The sequence below is a fragment of the Homalodisca vitripennis genome, unplaced genomic scaffold (genome assembly GCF_021130785.1).
Source record: "Homalodisca vitripennis isolate AUS2020 unplaced genomic scaffold, UT_GWSS_2.1 ScUCBcl_2259;HRSCAF=6824, whole genome shotgun sequence".
In the NCBI taxonomy this organism is placed as follows: domain Eukaryota; kingdom Metazoa; phylum Arthropoda; class Insecta; order Hemiptera; family Cicadellidae; genus Homalodisca; species Homalodisca vitripennis.
The window spans coordinates 46,895-69,111 of NW_025778379.1; the positions used below are offsets into that span (position 1 = coordinate 46,895).

The window sequence follows — 22,217 nt, forward strand, 5'->3', positions numbered from 1 at the left end:
ATTGAAACTCATCCAAACAGATATGTAAAAGAGAACTTATTGTATATATTTCATGCATCTTCCATTGTTAAGGAAATAGTAATTGAAAATACTTTTGAATATTTAGATATATTTAACGATTTATCAATACATTTATTTTTAGAAGAAAATCTTAAAAAAATACCGAGTTCAGTTTCTAATTTGAATATAGAACCTAGTTATACAAAAGATGATGTCGGTCTTATAACATACACTTTACAGAGTAGTTTAACCATCAGCTAATGATTTTTATTAATTCTTTGAACAGAGGGATGGCTGTTAATCCGAATTTGAGAATCTTGAGACATCTCGCTTCTGAATTGAGAACTTCTAGTTTCTCTGGCACTTTGAAAGATTCACCAGCATTTCCATTCATCTTGAATCAGTACAGGAGGTTCAAAGTTACTGATCAACAGTTGTGTAAAGCCCAAGAAGAAATGCGGTACATGTCAGAAACGTACCTCTGTTATTTAAAAAGCACACGACAATACGTGGAGCTTCATAAACAGTATCAAGGGAAGGGTGAACGATCCACAGAGGAAACAGCGAACTTGGTGGGTTTCAAGCTTCCTCATGATCCCAAGTAGAGCAGCTGCTAAGTCTAGAGCTAAGTGTAGAAGAAATGAAAATAGTTATTATTACAATTCTGTTTTCATGGGTCCAATACATTGGATCAGACCTAGTAGAATGTCCCTTAAACCATTTCAAGCTAAAAGGAATGGAAAGTTGTCACCCTTGGCTTGATTGTGGAGATTTGGATGGCATCACAGTTATAAAGCGGCTAGGCACAGGAGCTGTAAAAGATGTGTTTCTTGTAGATTGGAAGGGTTTCTTATTAGCACTTTCAATTCCAGTCAATCTCACATTTTTGGAAGATTTTATGGCAGGAGTGAATGTGCTAAAACTGTTTAGTTCAAGCAAACATATTGTACAGTTTCTTGGTTATTGTAATAGAACTAACACACTTCTAACAGAGTACCATGCAAAGGGAAATGCAGTAGATTTTTTAAGTAAAACATCGCCTTACAATGTCATGAGAGGTTTGGAATTTTGTCATCAGTATGCACTAATCTTAAACCATTTGCATAATGGGCCGGCTGGGAGAAGAGTATTTTGTGATTCTAACAATTTGGACAAGCTGTTGAGTCAACTACTTGTAACATCCGATGAAAAGTTGATTTTAAACGATGTTGATGCATTACCAGAAGTCATCAATGGTTCTGGTGTAAAGTGTGGTAAACAACAATTACATGGCACCTTTGTAGCTCCGGAACAGTTATGGAACAGAAATGAGCCGTTCAGTGATAACTTGATGCCATCTTATAATGAGAAAACTGATATTTGGAAAGCAGCTACAGTTTGTGGGCATTTCTTAAATAAAGCAAGTGATGGTGTTTGGGTTAGATATAGATTGTATGAGTTTCATTCTAAGTGTAAAAATTATGAGCCTTTGTTGAGGCCCACCGCTGAAGAACTTGTAATTGAATACAGTAAAGTTGCCGATGAATACACAAATCATTCTGATCTCTGATTAGGCTACATGATATTTATAATATATTTAAATAATTTAATAAATGTTTTACAGCATTGGAAGTCACTAATCTTTTATAGAGTACTATATACTTTACATTGTTATTTGATAAACAGGTTAAATTCATTTTGTTAAATAAGTAAGCTGTTTCTATTAATTTAATAGCAAGTATTTTTATTTTAACAAATTAAATTTGATGTACTATACAATTTAAATATTGTTCATTGATTTCTTTATGTACAATATAATATGTAATATGCCTTAACTTATTTGTTAATAATTAGTGAAAATAAATATATATATTTATGAAATCAATGTCAAATATTTTGAAATTTCCCATTGGTACTCATAGCATAGTGAAATGAAATGCTATAATTAAGGGAGCATAGCATTGTGTACATTCTTAGTGTTCATAAAATACACACTTGTTCTTTTGTGGAATACCGTATTAAAAGAAACAATAAACATAAATTTCTTTGTAAGATATTTATTTAACGTTTTTACATCAACAGTTTTTTTACTTCTTTTTCACATGAATATAAAATACAATTAGTTATAAAAAACACACTGTACATAATTTAGCACTTTTTATTATCTATGCCTAGCCATTTTTGCACATTTTAAATAGATTTATTATTGAATATGTCCACATTACTCCTGCGTTATATGAACATGTAAAATGGAATGTGGCAGATAGTTCAGTAATTGAATATAATGATGATTCAAGACCTGGGGCAGGTTTGAAAGCACTAACTATATTCCTTTCTGATTGCTTTTAGCAATGGTGCTGAGTTGCATGTTACTTGTTCCCTCATAAATGGCTCCAATTTTGACGTCTCTGTAGAACTTCTCCTGAGGATAATCTTGTGTGAAACCAAGTCCACCCATCCAGTCTATACATTTGATAGTAACCATCTGGGCAACTTCTGAAAATTAATACAAACTCTAAATAGTAATTAATTAATTAAATTTATAAAATAAACACTACAAAATAATTTTGTTTTTCACATTAAAAATACTTTTTGGTACGTGAGAAATAAAAATTAGAATAATTTACAACATGAAAAAAATTAAATACATTATTGGTAATATATATATAGTTTTATATTTATTAATTTTATTAATAAATATATAATTATATAATATTATTATTATATAATTTATTAATTATTTTAAATTTATTTTCATAAATGTTTCTCTATAATTAAATCTACAAAATGTATTGTTGCTCATTGTAGAGAACTAAATATAGGCTAAATACATTTTTTATAGAGTGATCGAAAAATATAGGTGTAGTCCAACATTTTTAAAAGACTGCTATTACACTTACATGTAGTTTTACAAGTGGTACAATTATTATTCAATTTAAAAAGGTAGCCCCCTCAGCAAGTTAATGAATCAAAATCACATGATTTCAAAAATATAAACAGCACTTTTAAACTGAATTTTTACATCTCAAAAACAGAACAAACTTTCTTATACACTGTATTTCTTGATGTCCATATAAAAAGTCATTAGGCTGGACTTTTCAGCAGCTAGAGAAAAGAAAATAGGCATTCCATATAAATACCATTTCCAAACTCCAATATCCAGAAAAAAGAAAAATTGAATTTTTAGAAACCCGATTTTATTTCATGTTTGCAAAAGTTTGTTTTATATTTTTTGACCATGAAGCTCTCCTGGAAAAATGCTTTGATATTCATTGAATTCTAATTTTTAGACACAATCCTCAAGACCACAAAAAATTAGCGAACCCCATTAAATTTGAGATATAATAAAAGAAGAATGTTTACAATTTAAAACTGAATCTTATGATGTCCAGAATAAGAATTTTGGCTTTGAAAAAATATAAGCAATTTTCGGTTTGAGTTACTATATCAAATAGACGTTTTAGCCTTTGGCTGAGTAGTATGTCAGAGCATTTAGTACCTCTCTACCATAAATTATGTTTATTGAATATTAAGTCCATTCCATCCAATAGACTCATATTTAAGATATCTCTGTCCACTATTTGTATTTAGTGCCAAATCCTTAACGAAGATAAATGAAACCTTTGATTCGTTATGATGTTTACATCATTGTTTTAGTAATTTAAATTTTTAAAGTATAAATTACGTATGTGTATAAAATAAAAATAACAATTTTGAGATTACCTGAGGCATAAAGTTTTGCCATAGCGGCCTCCTTCACGAATGGTAGGCCGGCCTCACGCAGCCTAGCAGCATTGTAGACTAGTAACCTGGCAGCCTCCAGCTGTGTCGCGGCCTGGGCCACCTGATGCTGCATCGACTATGTGGACACCAGGTAGATTATTATAAATACATAGCGAGTTTGAAACTGTATTGAACTGTGTCAATGTCCAATACTGATTTAATAAAAATTATTATAAACTACAAGATCCTTAATGTTCCTGGTTTCTAAAGTATGAATTATAAGAAAGTATAAATCCCTCAATGGGTTTTAAGCTGGTAATTTTCCTCAACTTGAGACACTGTTTTATTTACATATTTTACATTAAAATTTCTTCCTTTTATGTGGTCTTCTAACATTTCAAATATTGTTAACAGTAATTAAAAAATTGTAGGTTCTACACATACTAGAAAGTTGAAATTGTTTACAGTATTATGAAACTATCTTAAAAGCAGTTCGAACTTTTCCAGTACTTTTTTAGAATATGTTCATAAAATTAATAATAACTGATACACATTGAAAATATTGCAACTTAAAATTCATGTTTTACCATTTTTCCTAGTAAATCCTGAACTTACAAAACCTAACTTAAAAATGTCTCATTGAAATTGTTCAATGAAAGGTTCTAATACAAATTTGAGAAAATGTTGAGCAAGATATGTGCCATGAATCAAGAATCTTTATTAGTCATAATAACATTATTTAAAATGCATTGACATCGTCACCAGAGCTTCAATAAAATATTAAATCTAGATACATTACATTAAATGTTAATTCCAGTGAAAACCTGACTGGCCAGATGAAATAACAGTATCCTACGTATAACTAAGTATGGACAATCAACAATAAATCCATGTATTAATAGATTTTAGAGAAAATAAATTAAATAACATTGTAATAAAATGGTAAACATTCAATAATAAATAAATAAATAGTGCAATAACAGACAATTTAAAACAGTAACATTTAAAACATTTATGTGGGCTACAATACAGATAGGTTTAAAAATTAAAAAGAAACATCTATCACAGACAGTGTCAGGTATTCATCTATACTATAAAAAGGTCTAGTTAACAGCCATCTATACATCACTGATTTGAATTTACTAAGACTAATGTTATGACTGGTAAGAGGTAGTTTATTAAACAAAACGGATACCAATAAAAGAATACATAGATTGTGTTTTACTTAATCTGCAGTAGGGCTGATCTAAATATAAGCTGCCTCTAGTAGGATAGTGATGAATGTCATTTCTAAGAGAAAAGTCGCCAAGATTTTGTTTTAATTTAATCAGACATGAATAAATATAAAGGTTGATAACAGTTAGAATACCTTCCTCTGCAAAAATAGGTTTACATGTAGTTAAGGAGGAGACTCCTGCTAAAATTCTAACAGCCTTTTTCTGTAACAGTAATACTTTATGAATATCATGACTGTTACCCCATATGGTGATTCCATACGATATGGTGCTATGAAAAAATGCATAATATGCGGATTTAAGATAATCTTTGGGAACAAGTTTCTTTAGGTGGCACAGCAAAAAAAATTACTCTTGACAGCCTACAACAGACACTCTGAACATGGGATTGCCAAGTCAACTTAGAATCTAAAGTTATACCCAACAATCTTACACAGGACTTTAAATTTAAATCATACTTCGTTAGCGTAAGATTTTTACAAAGAGAAAATAAAATATTTTGTGATTTATTATTATTTAGTAACAGACCATTAGATGAAAACCAGTGGTTACTGATCGCGAGAGAAAAGAAGAGACCTGGATTCTGGCCTATCTGAAATTTGCAGGCGCTACTACTAGTATGTTGCCGTGCCTTGTTTCGTAATTCCATTATTGTTTCACTGTTCCATTGCTATGATAAACAATTCGCAGGGTTGGCTGTGGGGCGAAGCGCCTGAAATTACCGCGCGGCAACACACTAGTACACAGCTGTGCGCCGGCACGGGCCAGGTCTCTTCTTTTCTCTCGCCAACAGTAGCTTGGTGGAGGACATGAGTTCTCTCTACAAACAAGGTATCTATATTGTTATTTATACAATAAAACGTGGAGTCATCTGCAAAAATTACTGAGCCGCAATCCACATTGGTAGGCAAATCATTTATAAGAACTAAGAATAAGAATGGGCCAAGGACCGATCCCTGTGGTACACCACCCTTAACCCCCCTTATTTATTTGTATATTAAAAGTATAAATTTATATTATATTTTAAGAATAGTAGAGATGGTTAATTTATTAATGTGTTAAATTTTAATTATTACACGTTTAAAATATTACATTAATTTCACTACTTTGTGTAAATGTAATTATTTCTTTATTTTATTATCTTTATTATGTTTTGTTTTATTCTTAGGTAATATTTATTTAATGTTTTAAATTTACATTGCAACAGGTTAAGTGTAAGAAAGGGCCATGTGGCCCTAACTTTGCCTGTCAAAATAAAGAATTTTTCATTTCATTTCATTTCACCCTTAACTGAAGCTAACTCAGAGAGTGTGTTGTTGAAGTACACCCTCTGAGTACGATCAGACAGGTAAGTTCGAAAGAAGTTTAGCTCAACACCATTTAGGCCATAATGTTGTAATTTGTTAAGGAGGATGTCATGTGGAGCACAGTCAAAAGCCTTTGTCAAATCACACAAGCTGGCTAGTGTGCTAGAGCAGTGTTCAAAAACCACCTATTACTCCTGAGACTAGAAGCTCGACTGCGCCCACAGTGGACAAACCATTGCGAAAGCCAAATTGATTTTTAGAAAATAGAGAATTAGATTCAAAAAATTCACTAACCTGGTATATCACAGCTTTTTCAATGATTTTGGAAAAAGTGGGCACCACAGATATAGGTCGATAGTTCTCAGCCAGGGAGGGGTCACCCTTTTTAAAAATAGGTACAACTTTTGACAACTTAAGCAAGTCAGGAAACAGGCCTGTAGAAAGACAATGATTGATGCTAGCCATAAGGGGCTCTAGTATCACAGGCATAACAAATTTCACCAGATCAACACTGATATCGAAGATGTCTTTACTGGAACTGCTTTTGATGCTTTGGACACACTTCAATACTTCCTCACTTGAAACTAGTTTCCACACAAAACGTAGGGGTGGAACCTGGTAGCCGCTCACAAGTTGACCGGAAACCGCCAAAGAAGGCGGAGCCTGACTACATGCTTCTTTCACTGTTGCAATGAAGGTGTAATTGAAGTCATCAGGGATTAGGTTGTGGCTGATCTTACAGGCATTTGAGCTACCTTTATATCTGTTAATAATTTCCCATGCTGCCTTACAGCTATTAGATGCAGAGGATATATATTCAGCATTGAAATTTAGTCTGGCATGGATAATAGCTTTCATGTAGGTTTTCCGAGCTTCAACATAGTTTGACTTGGTTTGTTCGACAAACAGATTGTACCTTACTGCCCACAGATGAATATGATGCAGACTACTAACTTTCTCTTTTAGACGGAGAAGTTCTTCAGAAAACCATTTGGGCCTACTATTAGAACACAGATTTATTTTATGTCTAATTTTCACAATTTTCTTTGGAAAGCACAAGTTCATGCCTTCATGAAAAATAGTTTAAAAAGTTTTCAAAAAGTGTGAGATTTGGATTAGTGTTTAAAACATGATTCCAGTCCGTTTGACCAAAATAAGAATAAAATTTAACTTTGTTAGACATACTAAAAGATCTTATTACCTTTTCCTCTTCTACGGGAATGCCACTCAGGTTATGTTCAATACTGGACTGAGATGTCAAGGTAGTTATCAAAGCATTGTGATCTGACAAAGGAGGCTGTAGTACATCGACAGAGAGAGAATCCCTCGGTAGGCCACTTACAACATTGTCCAAACAGGATTTTCCCCTCGTAGGCTTGTAGTTGAAACAACAGCAGTCGAGCGATCTTAGAAGGTTGAGAAACTCATTTGGAAATTCTTCATTTACTTTATTGATATCTATATTGATGTCTCCAGAGGCAATGATAGGGAGGTTGAAATTACACAAAAACAACCACAGTTTTTCCATGTTGTTTAAAAATATATCTTTGTTGCATTAGGAACTCTGTATATAGATACAAAGATTACTTTAAAATTATTAAATTCCACAACTGCAGCAACAACTTCAAAAACATTTTCTTCACAGAAATCATTTACATTAATTTCAGAGAACTTTAATGTTTCATGTACATAGATAGCGACTCCACCTCGCGATCTTAAAGATCTACAGAATATGGCAGCACAGTAAAAACCACTTATAAGAGCTAGGTCCTTAGAGTCATAGGTACACCAGTGCTCACTTAAGCATATAACAGAAAAGTTATTGTTGGCGATTATAATATCAAGTTCAGGGAGCTTATCTAAGAGAGACTGAACGTTGGCAGTCAAGATTTTATAGGTAGTCAGTCCTATTCGACGTTTGGTCATCACTCTTGATTGGAGGTTTTTTGAGTTTACAATCCCTTAAGTAGGGCTTAATACTATTCAGTTTGTCTAGACATAACTTATCTTCTTCCAAGTTCACGTTCGACTCAAGAGGGTCTAAGTTACAGTTTGTGAAGTTGGGATTGATCTGATATATGAATTTTTAACCCGTGTCAGCTTTAACCTGTGAAGTGCCTGTACAGAATATTCATGAGACGGGAAAGAACTACTGTCTGAGCATGGAAACTGATAGCTTTTTTTATATTCTCGGCTCAGTCTTTGCTGTTATTTCATTTATATAATTTTTATTTGCTCCCTCGGATCTACTACTGTTTACATTATAGCAATTTACTACATAAGATAATACTACAGGATAATAAACACATCAAATATATACTTCAGAATACCTGGAAGGAAAATATATCTTGTCCAAATTGCTTCCTCTCAAGAGTATAAGGAATGGTTCTATCCAGAGCTCCTTGAGCAGTACCAATCATCTGAGCGCCAATTCCAATCCTTCCTTCATTCAGGAATCCAGCCGCATACTTGTATCCATGTCCATACTGACCAACTATAGCACTCTCATGGACCTAAAAAAGTCATCAATGGTGCTAAAAATATACCGCAAACTTTCTATCTGTAATTGTGGAAAGTTGAAGTAGATTTTATTGTTTGGATGTTCACTACAATTTTACAAATACAATTTTATCTATTTGAAAGATTTTTATGCATATGTGAGATTTATTTGTAATTTTTAATCATTCACTGGGTTATGAATTGTGAAAATTATTAACATTGCAACTGTTCTGTGATGAAACACGTCTTAGACAAAGATTGAGGTTTATTGGGTTTTAAATTTATAAATTTAAAGATTCTCAGGAAATATGCCAAGTTTTATAAAAACACTCCATGTTGTTTCAATTACATTTTATCCCGTATTGAAATCCACTACTTTTGAGTTTTGAAAGATAAATTATTTAGATTATTTACTTAAAAGCTATTTTATTAACCATTTGTTAATTCACTATTTATTCAATAAATTAGTTAACATGAAATAATAATAATTATTAGAGTTTAGGTTTTTAGATATTTGTAAGATTTTAGTAAAAAATAATTTTTGAATAAAAAAGAAAAGTGAATATAAAATATTCAAATGTATAAACGTTTGAGTATTCATTAATTAACATTAACATGTTGATCGCGGCAGATTCCTGCAGCACAGAATCATACTGATACTAGTTGCTTTCACTTGGTATAGAGACATGTAGGTGTTAACTACATAACCCAGCCAATATTACTACAATTAATTGTTGATTTAATTGGTATTTGTATACACAGTAGGTATTTCCCCACATAAACAGACATTTTGATGAAAACCACTTATTCAGATGGTCTCAAAATATATATTTTTTACTTATACCCTAAGTTAGACGTGGAGTATCATAATACAATGTAATATGTGAGAGGGGAAAATAATCTCAACATTTGTAACAATATTGATGTGCAAAAACATTATTACAAAGCCAGGAATGTTGTTTTTCTTACTTTGACATTGTCAAAATGGAGGGTGCATGTTCCTGATGCGCGAATACCAAGTTTCATTTCTTTCTTTCCAACTTCAAATCCTGGTGTGTCTCTTTCTACAGCAAAACAGGTGATGCCTTTGTACCCCTAGAAAGAATAAGAACCAAATGAATAATATACAAGTCACTTGCATATGTTTAATAATAATGCTCTGATATAAAGTATAAAATAAATATAAAACTATTCTGTGGTTACTTTTTGGTTAGTTATCAGATTTTGTACTGAACTTACAATTTTTGTTGTATGTAAGAATATTGCACAACAGTTTTAAGTAACAGTTGTCATTATAATCTAAAAGAGAACCGAACGAATAAATTATTTGTATTGAAATGGTAATTGTATATGTTTTGTAAAACATGGAATGATTCAGTAGTTTTATAACTAAGAAATTATGGATATGATGGCATAGACTCTTTCCCTTGCTATCTGCCCAAGAAGATAGACATTTCCCTTGTTTTATCGAGAAAAAAACTTATAGTGACGATCTTGCCACAATGTCCAAAGAAAGAGTGAGGAAAGTAAATTCAGCATAGCTTAAATAAGTAGGGAACAATTTAGTAATATAATTAATCAAAATGATTAATGATTAAATTATGTTACAAGGTATAAATAACTAAAGTTCAAGAACCTAAATCAGTATGATGTGTGTATGGAAGGTAAGTATCCAAAAGGGCACAATTAATTGTAAAACCAATTAGTTGTAAAATCAAAACAAATAGTTTACCAATTTAAAAAAAATCCACAGTGTTACAAAATGTTATTATAAATGAATTGTTTTATTTGTTTCTCTGTTTCGACAGCTCAATTTAATAGAGTACTAAAACATTTTGCTTTTCTCATTATTGTATCCAAAATTGTTCCTAAGATTATTGAGTGTACCTATCTTACATTGTATGATATGCTTTGTGAATGAACTATCATAATTTTTGCCAGTGTGCACAATTTTAAGATAACGAGTATTTTGTGTAAAGTATTAAAATATTGAAGTGGAATAAAAAGGTTATTAGAATAAAAATGCTAATGGAAAAAGAAAAACAAAGACTAATATTGTTTAATTTATTAATGTGTGTCACATGTTGTTCAAATAACTTTGATATATATCAATAGTGTAAAAAATGTCACGTGCATGAATTAAAAAAGAAACCATTGTAATACTTTGACTATCCCCCCCAGGGACTGATAAGGAATTGCTACATCAATGTGAAATGTTATTCGGGGCACTGGGAAGGCTAAATGTTATCACAAGGCTATCTAAAAACTTTGCTCTCCTCTAATTTTCAGCTGATATCTCTCGAAAAATATGTAATTCTTATAAATGATATATTTTTATCTATATTTTTTATTTGGCCTGTTGTCTTGTTTTATGATCAAAAAATAAATTATCGGACAACAGTGAAAAATTGTTATTTTTATACAGTACATAGGTTAAATGAGGCATAATAATTTCTCTATATGTTATACACAATTTCCAAGTCGTCTTTTACACTCAAAATTAGAAAGTTTTTACAGAATGTAATCTTATTTGGATATAATGTGATTTTTTTATTTGGTATATTATACAACACAAATGAGAAACAAATCATTAGTTTGTCGTTACACTCTTAGTGAAATACATTACATCTATTTCTAATTAGATAATTAATCTTGGGAGTGCCGATGGCGATGGCGAGCGGTTTTGAGACGTTGGGACTGAGTCTGAGTTAGAGATAGCGCAGGTTCGAATCATGTCTGTGACCATTGCACTTTTTATCAGTACCATCAACCTAATACTGTATTGACTCTCCCCCTTATTCGAATCCTCGCACAGGCTAGTGGCCCATGAGGACGGACAGAGTAAGGCTTAAAAGGGCCCTTTTTTAAAAAAAAAAAAAAATCTGGAGCCTCAAAAAGTAAATACACATAATTTTTAATTACATAAATAAATGACTTTAATCTGTTTCTAATTTTCAACACACTGAGTGCCTACCTTGACTCTTGGCACTAAAGAATGCATATTTAAAAAAATCTAAAAAGTGTTCAATTGAATGCTTTACAAATTATAAAAATGAAAGCAGTAGAGACATCATCAAAACAAAACTCTTAATGTATTAACCATGTCTTTTCTAGTACTCAAAGCCCTTTCATAGCATAAATCGTAGCAGATTTATTTACATGTCAAACATTTTGAACACCAACAATCAATCACAAAATTACCAATCTCATTATTTTTTAATTTGTGTTATTGCCATTGGTTCCTTACTGGATGGCATATGCTGTTAATATAATATACATGTCCTTTGCCATGTGGCTATATCAGGCTACTGTGCAGCTATTGCTCTGGTTAATAGTTACTGTTCAAATAGGGATTTGATTGTTTTAGTATTTTTATAAAAAAAAAATTAACAAATTATAATTAATTGAATTATCTAAGTCATTCAATTTCAACATATTTCTATCCAGTCACGTAACTAAGGAGGAGAATAAGAGAGAGAGAGAACTCTCCCTAAAAGCCCTGTAAAATAATAAAAATAAATATATAAAAAATCAATCAAACTAGTTAACTTAAATATAGTATTGAAAGGTTATACTTTGAATTAGATCTTTCTAATTTATTTAAATTTAGATCTGTTCAGATATATTCCATACCTCCTTGTGTGTTATGTTCTTCAATCGGGTTCACCTCTCTCCCCCAAAATCAAGTCCTAGTTAAGCCACTGCTTCTATCCGATTTATTGTTCTCCCTTTTAACTAACTGCAATGTACTTTAATGAAACCTTAGATGTAATATTTTCCAAAGTACACTTTTAGCGTAACTGGCTTATTACTTTCAGGTGCCAATTTTGTCATGCAATTTGTGGATTATAATTAGATTTATTTTACTAATTTGGTGCCCAGGACAAGGGCCCCTCCCGCCCCTCTAGTTATGTCCCTATCCTATGAACAAGTTTGAAAAACTATAACAGATGCTGAAAAAGTAACTGGATCCTCCTTTACCACCCCAGCTACCAATTCAGATCCTTGTAGAACACCAGAAACAATTTTATTCACTACAAATACATTTTTTATATAAAACATTATTTTGTTTTTTTAGAATATTTTTTACATTAACTATGAGTTTTGATTACTTTGATAAAATGAAAGTAACCAATTTTAAAACACTGTTTATTACGAATTCAAACAGTTTTAAAAAACATTCTATAATTTTTACTTTTTTTACTGAACTTAATCTCTCTCTGACATTTGATGAATACAAATGAAATACATTAGTTATTAACTGTTCAAAGTTGTTTTAAGTATGACAAAATACTTCTGTTGTACTTACAGATGACGGATTAGCATTGGCCATAACAAGGAAAAGTCCAGCTAGGTCTGAGTTTGATATCCACATTTTTGAGCCATTTATAATGTAATATTCTCCATCTTTTTTTGCTACTGTTTTCAAAGCAAAAGCATCTGATCCTGAGGAGGGTTCAGACAGGCAAAAGCTTCCAGGCTGTAACAATTTATCAGTCAATATTGATTTATAACCAACTGGTTTGTCAATGTTAAATAATTTTAGTTTATTACAAATAAAAATTATTTATTTATACAAATAAAATACATCAGCGTATTTCCACAATGCATATTTTTTTACTTTGCAAAATAAATATATGTTTTCACATATTAAACCATTTATTTCAGTCACTTAATAATAATTGGCTATTCATTATCTTAAAGTATGGACATAAAGAATTATGATTACATGTTCAAAGGATAATCACAGCAGTCGATAAAAGGCCAAACGCTGATAAACTTTATTCTATTGTTAGCACAATCATAAACAATATGAGAGTATGAGATAATTTTTTGTATTTGTATTGTAAAATTTAACTTTATCTTCATTTGAAAAAAGCAACTTATCTGTAAAAATATCAAATTATGGATATGTTTTGGCAGATTATATTAATAGTATTTTTTATGACCTTGCTTGCAACCAGCTTTCCAGAAAGATCAGCAGTCTTATTAAAAATAATAACTGATGTTTTTTACAAAGGTTATGTACTGTAATTCCCTCAAATAGATTAATTGGATTAATAATATTAAATAATTATTTGGTTTTTCTGCAAGTCACAGATAAAAGACTTACATATTTCCTGGACAGCAAAGGTAGATACTTTTTCTTTTGCTCTTCTGACCCCACTTTTATCAGGAGAGCGTTGACAAGAGTGTTGTGAATGTCTACAAGTGCACTGACAGATGGGTCTACCTTGGCCAACTCCTCCACCACCAACATTGATGCTAAGAAGGAAGTACCTGTTCCTTCGTACTCCGTTGGTACTTCCAGACCCATTAACTATGTAAAGAAACAACAGTTTTAAAATCATTTATTTCTTGTAATTGCACAAAAAAGCAAACAAAATTCCTTGAAATGTACATTAACTAGTGTAGTTCTAACAGTTTAGTTATGAGATAAAAATAAAAGAAAACTAGTAAAATAAAATACAAATTTGTGTTGTACAGAATCAAACATTGTAATTAAAATGTCCAGATATAAATATATACATAAATATAGGGAAGTTTTCATTGAGCAATTAATATTAAATTTTCAACTTAAAATAAAAAAAATAGCATCTAAAATTACGGCAGGTTTAAGAAATTCAATGTGTTGTTGTTCAAATAACCAAGATTTTTGTATTACACCTATAGCCACTTTGTAAATAAAATCTCTCAAAACCTTGTCAACAACATGGTAAACAACCTTGAGCTGATAAAACTTTAAAGAGGAAAAACAACTTGTTTTCTTTTAGTAAAATTACTCTTATGCTTAAGTCTTGCACTATTCCAACTTTAATTACAAGTTAATTAAAAGTACCTTCTATCGTTATTGCAGGCTAGAAATTACCAAGAAATTATACTACAAAACTTTTAAACAAAGGTAATTGACTGAAATTTCCTTAAAATAGTTCTGCCTAGTTATTGTCAGAGATTACGAAGTACATTTATTTTATGTATCATAATCACATTTTTTGTGTAGAAATACAGCCAAGTATTTATTCTTTTTAACCTCTTTTGTTGATATTGTTAAGATATTTTAGAAAAAATTGTGTATTTTTTCCTATTACTTTGGAAAGAAATAGAAAAAAGTCTTAGATTATAAATTTTATTTATATCGATTTAATTTTTTGTAGTTTAGAGCAACACCTTACTAGGTGACACTTCTAAAGATTTCAAAATAAAACAAACTGTATGCAGCTTAACCCTTTTAATCCCATAACTATTTTTATTTATTGTCCGTCCTGTCACCTGTACGGAGGTTGCTGCTTTAGTCCCAGCCATATATTTCATTAAAATATAGGCTAACAATATTGTACAACATTTTAATTTATCAATGGAAAATATAATTTATTTTTTTAAACTACTTCTTAACATTTATTCTATTATGTACATTAAACTAAATTTCTCTAATCATAAGAAAAAGGTTCACTTGAAAAAATATATTTTCTGAAATTGTATATTTAAATGATTAAATTAGAAATTAACAAGCAGTAAAATTCCAATAACTGTATTACATATGTTGTAACATTACAGAATTATTCATTTTTATTAGGTTGTTTATACAGAACTCCCAGTACCATTTTGTAAACCCATTTATTTTTAAGTTTGAAGTTTTACTTGATGTAACAACAGGGATATATAAGAATGTATTTTTAGCAGGTAAATATGTTTTTAATATTTTTGTTTTTAAACAAGATTCAGTGCACAATAGATTTTTTAGTATTTAAAAAATGCATAACATGTCTTACAAGTTAAATTTTCCTACTAGAATAACTTTTTATTCAAGTTCAGCAATAGATAATTTTGTTACAAAAGTACAAAATAAGGTAAGGGTGTTAAAGGTAACTTCTTGAAATACTTAACATTAAAAGTAAAAAGAGTATTACAAAGAAACAATCAAGGAAGTTTACAGATAATAATATCCAAATATTCTTGAAGAATTTAAGTGAATCAAATCAAATCAAAAAAATCTTTATTTATCAGATATATACACTAAGTATACAATTGAATAGTGTCCAAAGACACGCAGTCTGTACATCTTAAAACTACTAATACAAGTACATCTAAATCTACGAGGAGGTGGAAAAGTACTCCTCCAAAGAATACAATGCCTTGTTTATCAAAAAACATTTAACTGTGTTTTTGAATATTCTCAGATTAGTTAAATTTTTTATACTAGTGGGTAGATGTTTAAAAAATTTCAGTCCCATGTATGATGGTTTTTTCTCATAATACTTTAAATTGTGATGAGTTGTTACAATGTATTTTTAAGATTTAATTCATTACTTATTTGATTATTTTTTGCAATTAGAATCGTGTCAAAAATATATTGGCCATATATTGTTAGAAATTTGTAATTCTTTAAATTTCTCCTTTACTGTTTCATTGTAATCTAGTCTCAATATAATTCTAATTGCCCTTTTTTGTAGTTTAAGAATTTTATCCATATTTTGTTTTTATCGTTGCACCAAAGAGACATATTCCAAAAGATAAATGAGAGTGGAAATTTGCAAAATATATATTTCTTAGTGTTTTTTGGTTACAAAAAAAAACGACATCCTATAAAGAAAAAATATCCCCGAGCTTAATTTTGATAATATTTTATCCACATGTTTGTCCCAGCTTAAATGTTGATCTATTGTTAGGCCGAGAAATTTTGTGCTTTTTTTACTCTCAATTTCTTCTGAGTTGTACGTAATTAATGGTTTGGATATCTGTTTGTTGTTGTGTGTTTTTAAATCTTACAAAGTTAGTTTTTTGAGCATTTAGCATTAAGTTGTGCTGCTTAAAGAAAGTTCCAATATTTTCTAAATTCAATGAAACTTATTATCTCAACCTGTTCAAACAGTATTGGCTGCTACTTTTAAGATTTGAGTCATCTGCATAAAGACACAGATTATTTTTGGGGTGCACGTGTGAGTGCGCTCCCTACATCATTTATATAGCATAGGAACAGAAGAGGGCCCAAAATCGATCCCTGAGGGACACCATATCTAATCATTTCAGTTTCTGAAGAAACCTTTAAGACTCTATTTTCATGCGTTCTATGGGTAATTTTCTACAAATTGGCATCTCTTATAAATGTACGATTGAAACCACTTAATTGCATTTTTTGTATTCCTAATGATTGTAATTTAGTTATCAGGTGAGAATGGCTTACACTATCGAATGCCTTAGATAGGTCCATAAAGATTCCTGCTGTATATTCACCTTTGTCTACTGATTCGATTATAGACTCAACAAAAGATACAGCAGCAGCGGTTATTACTGATTTTTGTGGTCTAAAAACCGTGCTGAATATTAGTTAGTAATTTAGAATACTCTAGGTATGTTATTAATTGTTTGTTAACTATTTTCTCATAAAGTTTTGAAATTATCGGAAGAAGGGAAATTGGGCGATAGTTTGATACAGTTTCTGGACAGTTTTTCTTATGGATTGGTATGATTTTTGATCTTTTAAGCTGATTTGGGAAAATCCCTGAAACAAATGATGAATTTATTAAGTGGCTTAAAATTTGGATTAAATACTGTTTGGTATTTTTTATCACTTTTATAGGGATTTCATCATATCCGGCAGAGTTTTTTGTTCTTTATTGAGTTTATGGTTTTTTCCACTTCCTCTGCATCAACAAATTTAAAGTTAAAACCTTTTAAAACCAATTGTTTTAAAATTGTTAAAACCAATTTAAATTTCTAATACATTGTGCTTGTTCCTTTTCGCTAACTTCCGTATTTTGACAATTAAATTCACCGATCTCCTGAACTACATGTACAAAGTATTTATTAAATACATTAGATACAGTTTTAGGACTATACCAACTTTTATTTCCCTCTTGCAAGGAGATGTTTTTAATTTCTTTTTGATTTTTTTTGCCCAACTTCAGAGTTAATAAGTGCCCATACTGTTTTTTTTGTATATTTGTAGATTTTTCTATTTTATTTTCAAAATAATCGGTTTTAGCTTGTGTTAATTTTATTTTATACTCACATTTTCTTTGTTTCAAGTCTTTATTTAAAAGAGCATTTGTCTTTCCTCTAGTTTTTTTAGCCAATTGTATTAGTTCTTTTTCGGGCAGGCTGCTTCACAATTGGGGTAGTGGTGCAGGTTTTATATGACTTTGTGGCGGCTCAGAGTGGGAGTCATCGAGGCCCTCGGCTGTTAGTACTGGCCACGTTAGACTTGAGAATGCGTTCAACTCAGCAAGGGTGCTGATATGGTGGATGATTCCCACGTTAAATGCTTAACAGCAATCTCCTGGATAGGCGGTTGATTTTATACAACGGCTGACGGGTCGTGCTGACGGGAGTTCACAGTGAGAGCTACGCAGAACTTGATCCTGGGACCGGACCTACGAAACATTGCCTACAACTTAATTCTCCAAATGGAAAATACTAAAGGGAGCTTCCTCATGGGATACGCAAACGATATTGCCACAGTTGTGCGAGGACCTTAGATGAGGTACAATGGTTACTCGACCAAGTCATGCTGCGAGTGTTGACTTGGATGGGTGAGGACGATCTGACTCTGGTGATGGAAAGATGAGATTCGTACCTCTCACCATCGTCCAGGTCCAGATGGACTGGAAGATTATCGAGACAATGAGTGCTGTAAAGTATCTCGGCAAGAAACTTGATACTAAGCTTACATACAGGGACCATATCTCTGGGGTGGCAAACAAGGCGGCAGTTGTTACCGCCTCTTTGAGCTGACTGATGAAGAATATCGGCAGCTCGGAGATGAGTAAGCGGCGGTTGCTCATGCTGGTTTTTAGTACAATACAGCCAACCAATAACAAAATTACAGCGAAATATTTTCCTAAATGAAGATAGAATAAAACCAGAAAGAGTGTACAACATTTTTGGAGCTATTAATAGATCAGAATTTAACCTGGGACTTATCATGTGGATGTTGTTATTAATAAAATGTCTTTTGTATGCTCTAAGACAAACATCTAAATTCAGTTGTATCGAAACTCTTAAAATCATTTACTTTTCCTTAATTCACTAACATACTGTATGACATACAAAATATCAACATACGGTGCTAGTACAAAATATAATTTAGAAAAATTACTTGTGCAGCAAAAAAGTACAATAATAATTATAAAAAAATTTTTAAACAGACAGATCGCTCACAAATGGAAATTTTTAACTGTCTAGTTTGTAGACTTTTAATGTACAGGGTGTTCAGTAAAAGTTGTCCAATACTTTGGGATTTTGTTCTACACATAAAAATTAGCAAAAAAGTTCATATGAAAGAATGTCCTAATAGTTTTAGTTTTCCGTCTATTTGTCTGTATGTGTTTTTTATTAAAAAAATACATTTTTTGAACCAGTTAAGATAAAGTTATGAAACTTGAGAACTGTATTAACCTTAGGCAGACCTTTATGAAAATAAAATATTAACAAAATCCTTTTATCCGCTTCAAATGGCATCTAATGTTTAAAATCTTAAAGTCAAATAACAAAAAAGAACTGGTATAGTTATAAATACATAGGATGTTATGTGTTGACTGATTTATTTGAAAAAGCTACTGTTGGAATTGGTATACAAATTACTAAATAGATGGCATTTTTTATAACTATACCGGTTTTTTTTTTATTTGACTTTGACCATTTTAAATAGATGCCATTTTGAAAAAGAATTTTGTTAATATTTTATTATTTATTTCAAAAAGGTCTACCAAAGGTTAATACGATTCTCAAGTTTCATAACTTTACCTCACCTGGTTAAAAATATATAATATATTTAATAAAAAACACATACAGACAGAAAACTAAAAGTTTTAGGACATTCCTTCATATGAACTTTTTTCCTCTTTTTTTGTATAGAACAGCATTCCAAAGTATTTGAACAATTTTACTGAACACCCTGTATAAAATATGCTAACCAAATTACTGAATATTCAATAAATAAAACCAATTTAAATTTACAAAATTAATAACCTTAATTCGGATTCATACTAAAAACTTCTTATTCTGGACAAAAGTTCCTTTAAGTATTCCCAAATTTAATAAAATCAGAAATTTGTTTTATTAAACTCCAAAATCTTTTGAAAATACATTTAATTAATTCTCCTTGTTACTGAATTCAGGATCAGAATGATTTCCCAAGGGAGATGGTACAGTTGTAATAAATTTTAATAGACTTGATGTTAGGTAATTTATTTGTAAGAGTTTATCTATTTGTTTAACTTTATTACTATGCAATATTTTGTATATAAAGATGGAATAAGGAAAGGAAATTGTAGTGTTTAAATTTTATCACTTGTATAACAAAAATATTTAAGCTACACTGATCTATCAACAAATTTAACTAGTACATAAAGGTACACTAGAGGTTTTCATTGGCAGTTTACAAGTTTACTTTTTAGCTTGCCAAACCTGTAAACTATTGTAAAAATATCAATATAAATCAACTTTACTGAATTGAAATTCTCAAATCCCACTGGAAATCAAATCTCTTGTTTTCTTACCCCATTTTCAAACAGAGCATCAACAACTTTTGGGTCAAATTTGTGATCATCATCCATCTTCTTCACGAGAGGAGAAATCAGCTCATTGGCTAACTTTGAGACTGGAAAATATAAGTTCAAATTAAATGATCCTGTAGTAAAATTATAACCTAATAAGCATTAACAATACTGTTTTCTATAGATTATTTTTGGAGTTTCACAAAGCAAATTGCTAGTTTAATTTCTAGTATATCAATAGTACACTAATTTTTACTGACTGTAATTAAATAGTGTGTCACAGTTTACATAAAATTTATGAATCAAGTTAACTTTCTTCTTCTTCTTTGGGGCGCCCTATTGCAATACACTTAAGCCTCAAGGGCCTTTTGCACACCCTGGAAGCACACCATGAGGCTGACTAGTTTACGGTTTCAGCATTTTTACAAACTGCCAAAAACAACCGATCAGGTCCAACTGGGGAAATTCAATACCCTTGTCCAAACTATCAAAGATGGCATACTGCTTCCTTGCTATTTATTGTTAATCAAAGAGAATGTGTTCAGCAGTTTCCTCCTGCTCGTCACACATTCTACAGAGCGGATCCTCCCAAAGGATACAGACTCTGTGAAGATGCTTCCTCAGGTGACCATATCCCCATAATCAGACCCATAACCCGAGAAGATACTTAGTGAGAGAAGGTCAGATGCCACCCTAGGGGAAGGCGACTGTTAAATCATTCTCAGATCTGGATGCAGCCTCCACCTTTCTCTCATGTTTAGCTCGAACCCATTTCGAGACAGCCCCATAGGATTCACACCTAGAAATGCCACAGACCGGTTGAGGTTCCCAACCGGTTAATATTGAACGCTGAGCCCAAGTTGGCCAGGGCATCAGCTCTTTCATTCTCAGGGATTTCCTCAAGACCAGGAACCCAACAAACAGTCATATTGCTAATTCTGGCAAGGGAAGAAAGGACTTGATAGCAATCCCAGACAAATTTGGAGTTGAACACGAGTCCAACACTTTCGTTGCTGCCTGGCTATCAGTGAAAATGCTAATCGTCTTACTCCTATACTGCAGACGAAGATTGTCACAAACACACTCCATAATGGCTGTTATTTCTACCTGAAAGACTGGGATAAGGACCCACAGGGACCACCACTTAATTTTACTGTTTGGTGTACGATTTTATCATAATTTCAAACAAGGTTTACAGTTATATAGTAACTATAATTTACTTAATCTCTATAATTAAAATTATATTTCTTAAAATTGTGGCAATATAGATTGAATTGACTAAATTAAATTTCTATAATTATTGATTAGCATTTCTGTTATGTTCAATAATCAAAGCTACATTTTAATTGAGTCTTCATAAAATACAAAAAAACACACACGAAACTATTTTGAAATATTTATCCATGTATTGAGTGTATAATCTGTACACAGTAAAACTTTCAGTACCTGATTCCTTCATCATGACCTCCTCCTCTGTGAACTGTGTGAGGGGTGGAGGTTGTGCCTCTTCAGAGTAGCGGAGAGCTGACGAGCTGCTGAATGTTCTAGCAGGGACATTCTTTACTTGACTCGCTGTTCCCAGTTCCTTTGCACAACTGTGACATACAACAATACACACGACTGTATCTTTGTATTTGTGTTTGTATTGTGATTGTTCTAATTTTTTTTACTTTGAATCTAAATTATATGTTTGGATATAACAAATTATGTGATTGCATAATAACTCTGTTTTAATTTGTTGCAAAATATTCTTAAATATAACTAAGTTCAGTATTTATTTATTCATGGACAAAATGTAGAGTGACATTGCAGAAATTACATAAGTAAACTATTAAAACCCCATTACTGAAGTAATTATTACAATGACAAAATGGGTAAAAACATTTTCATACTAAATTGGCTATTTTTTTAGTTTATGTTTCATTCTATATGTTTAAGTCTTGCCACCTTTTATAGATTTTTTAAATAATACAATTCTA

The 22,217-nt window shown here is 31.2% G+C and overlaps 1 protein-coding gene across 1 annotated transcript; it reads right to left on the reverse strand.

Moving 5' to 3' along the window:
- Nucleotides 1-2,020: 2,020 nt before the first annotated feature.
- LOC124371921 (short/branched chain specific acyl-CoA dehydrogenase, mitochondrial-like) lies at nt 2,021-21,819 on the reverse strand. Its single transcript, XM_046830293.1, has 8 exons — nt 21,685-21,819; nt 20,242-20,342; nt 13,857-14,063; nt 13,053-13,223; nt 9,713-9,838; nt 8,575-8,757; nt 3,703-3,838; nt 2,021-2,475 (listed from the first exon to the last, which is right to left on the reverse strand). The coding sequence occupies exons 1-8, from the start codon at nt 21,698-21,700 to the stop codon at nt 2,303-2,305; spliced, it is 1,113 nt and encodes a 370-aa protein (XP_046686249.1). The 5' UTR covers nt 21,701-21,819; the 3' UTR covers nt 2,021-2,302.
- Between the last annotated feature and the right edge of the window lie 398 nt (nt 21,820-22,217).

What these genes read in the sequence shown, in the direction of transcription:
- LOC124371921 (XM_046830293.1), bottom strand. An exon ending in CCAATGCTAATCCGTCATCT is followed by an intron (nt 9,839 to 13,052) that starts GTAAGTACAACA and finishes TATTCTTTCTAG; the next exon opens with GGGTACAAAGGCATCACCTG. An exon ending in TCCATTTTGACAATGTCAAA is followed by an intron (nt 8,758 to 9,712) that starts GTAAGAAAAACA and finishes TGACTTTTTTAG; the next exon opens with GTCCATGAGAGTGCTATAGT.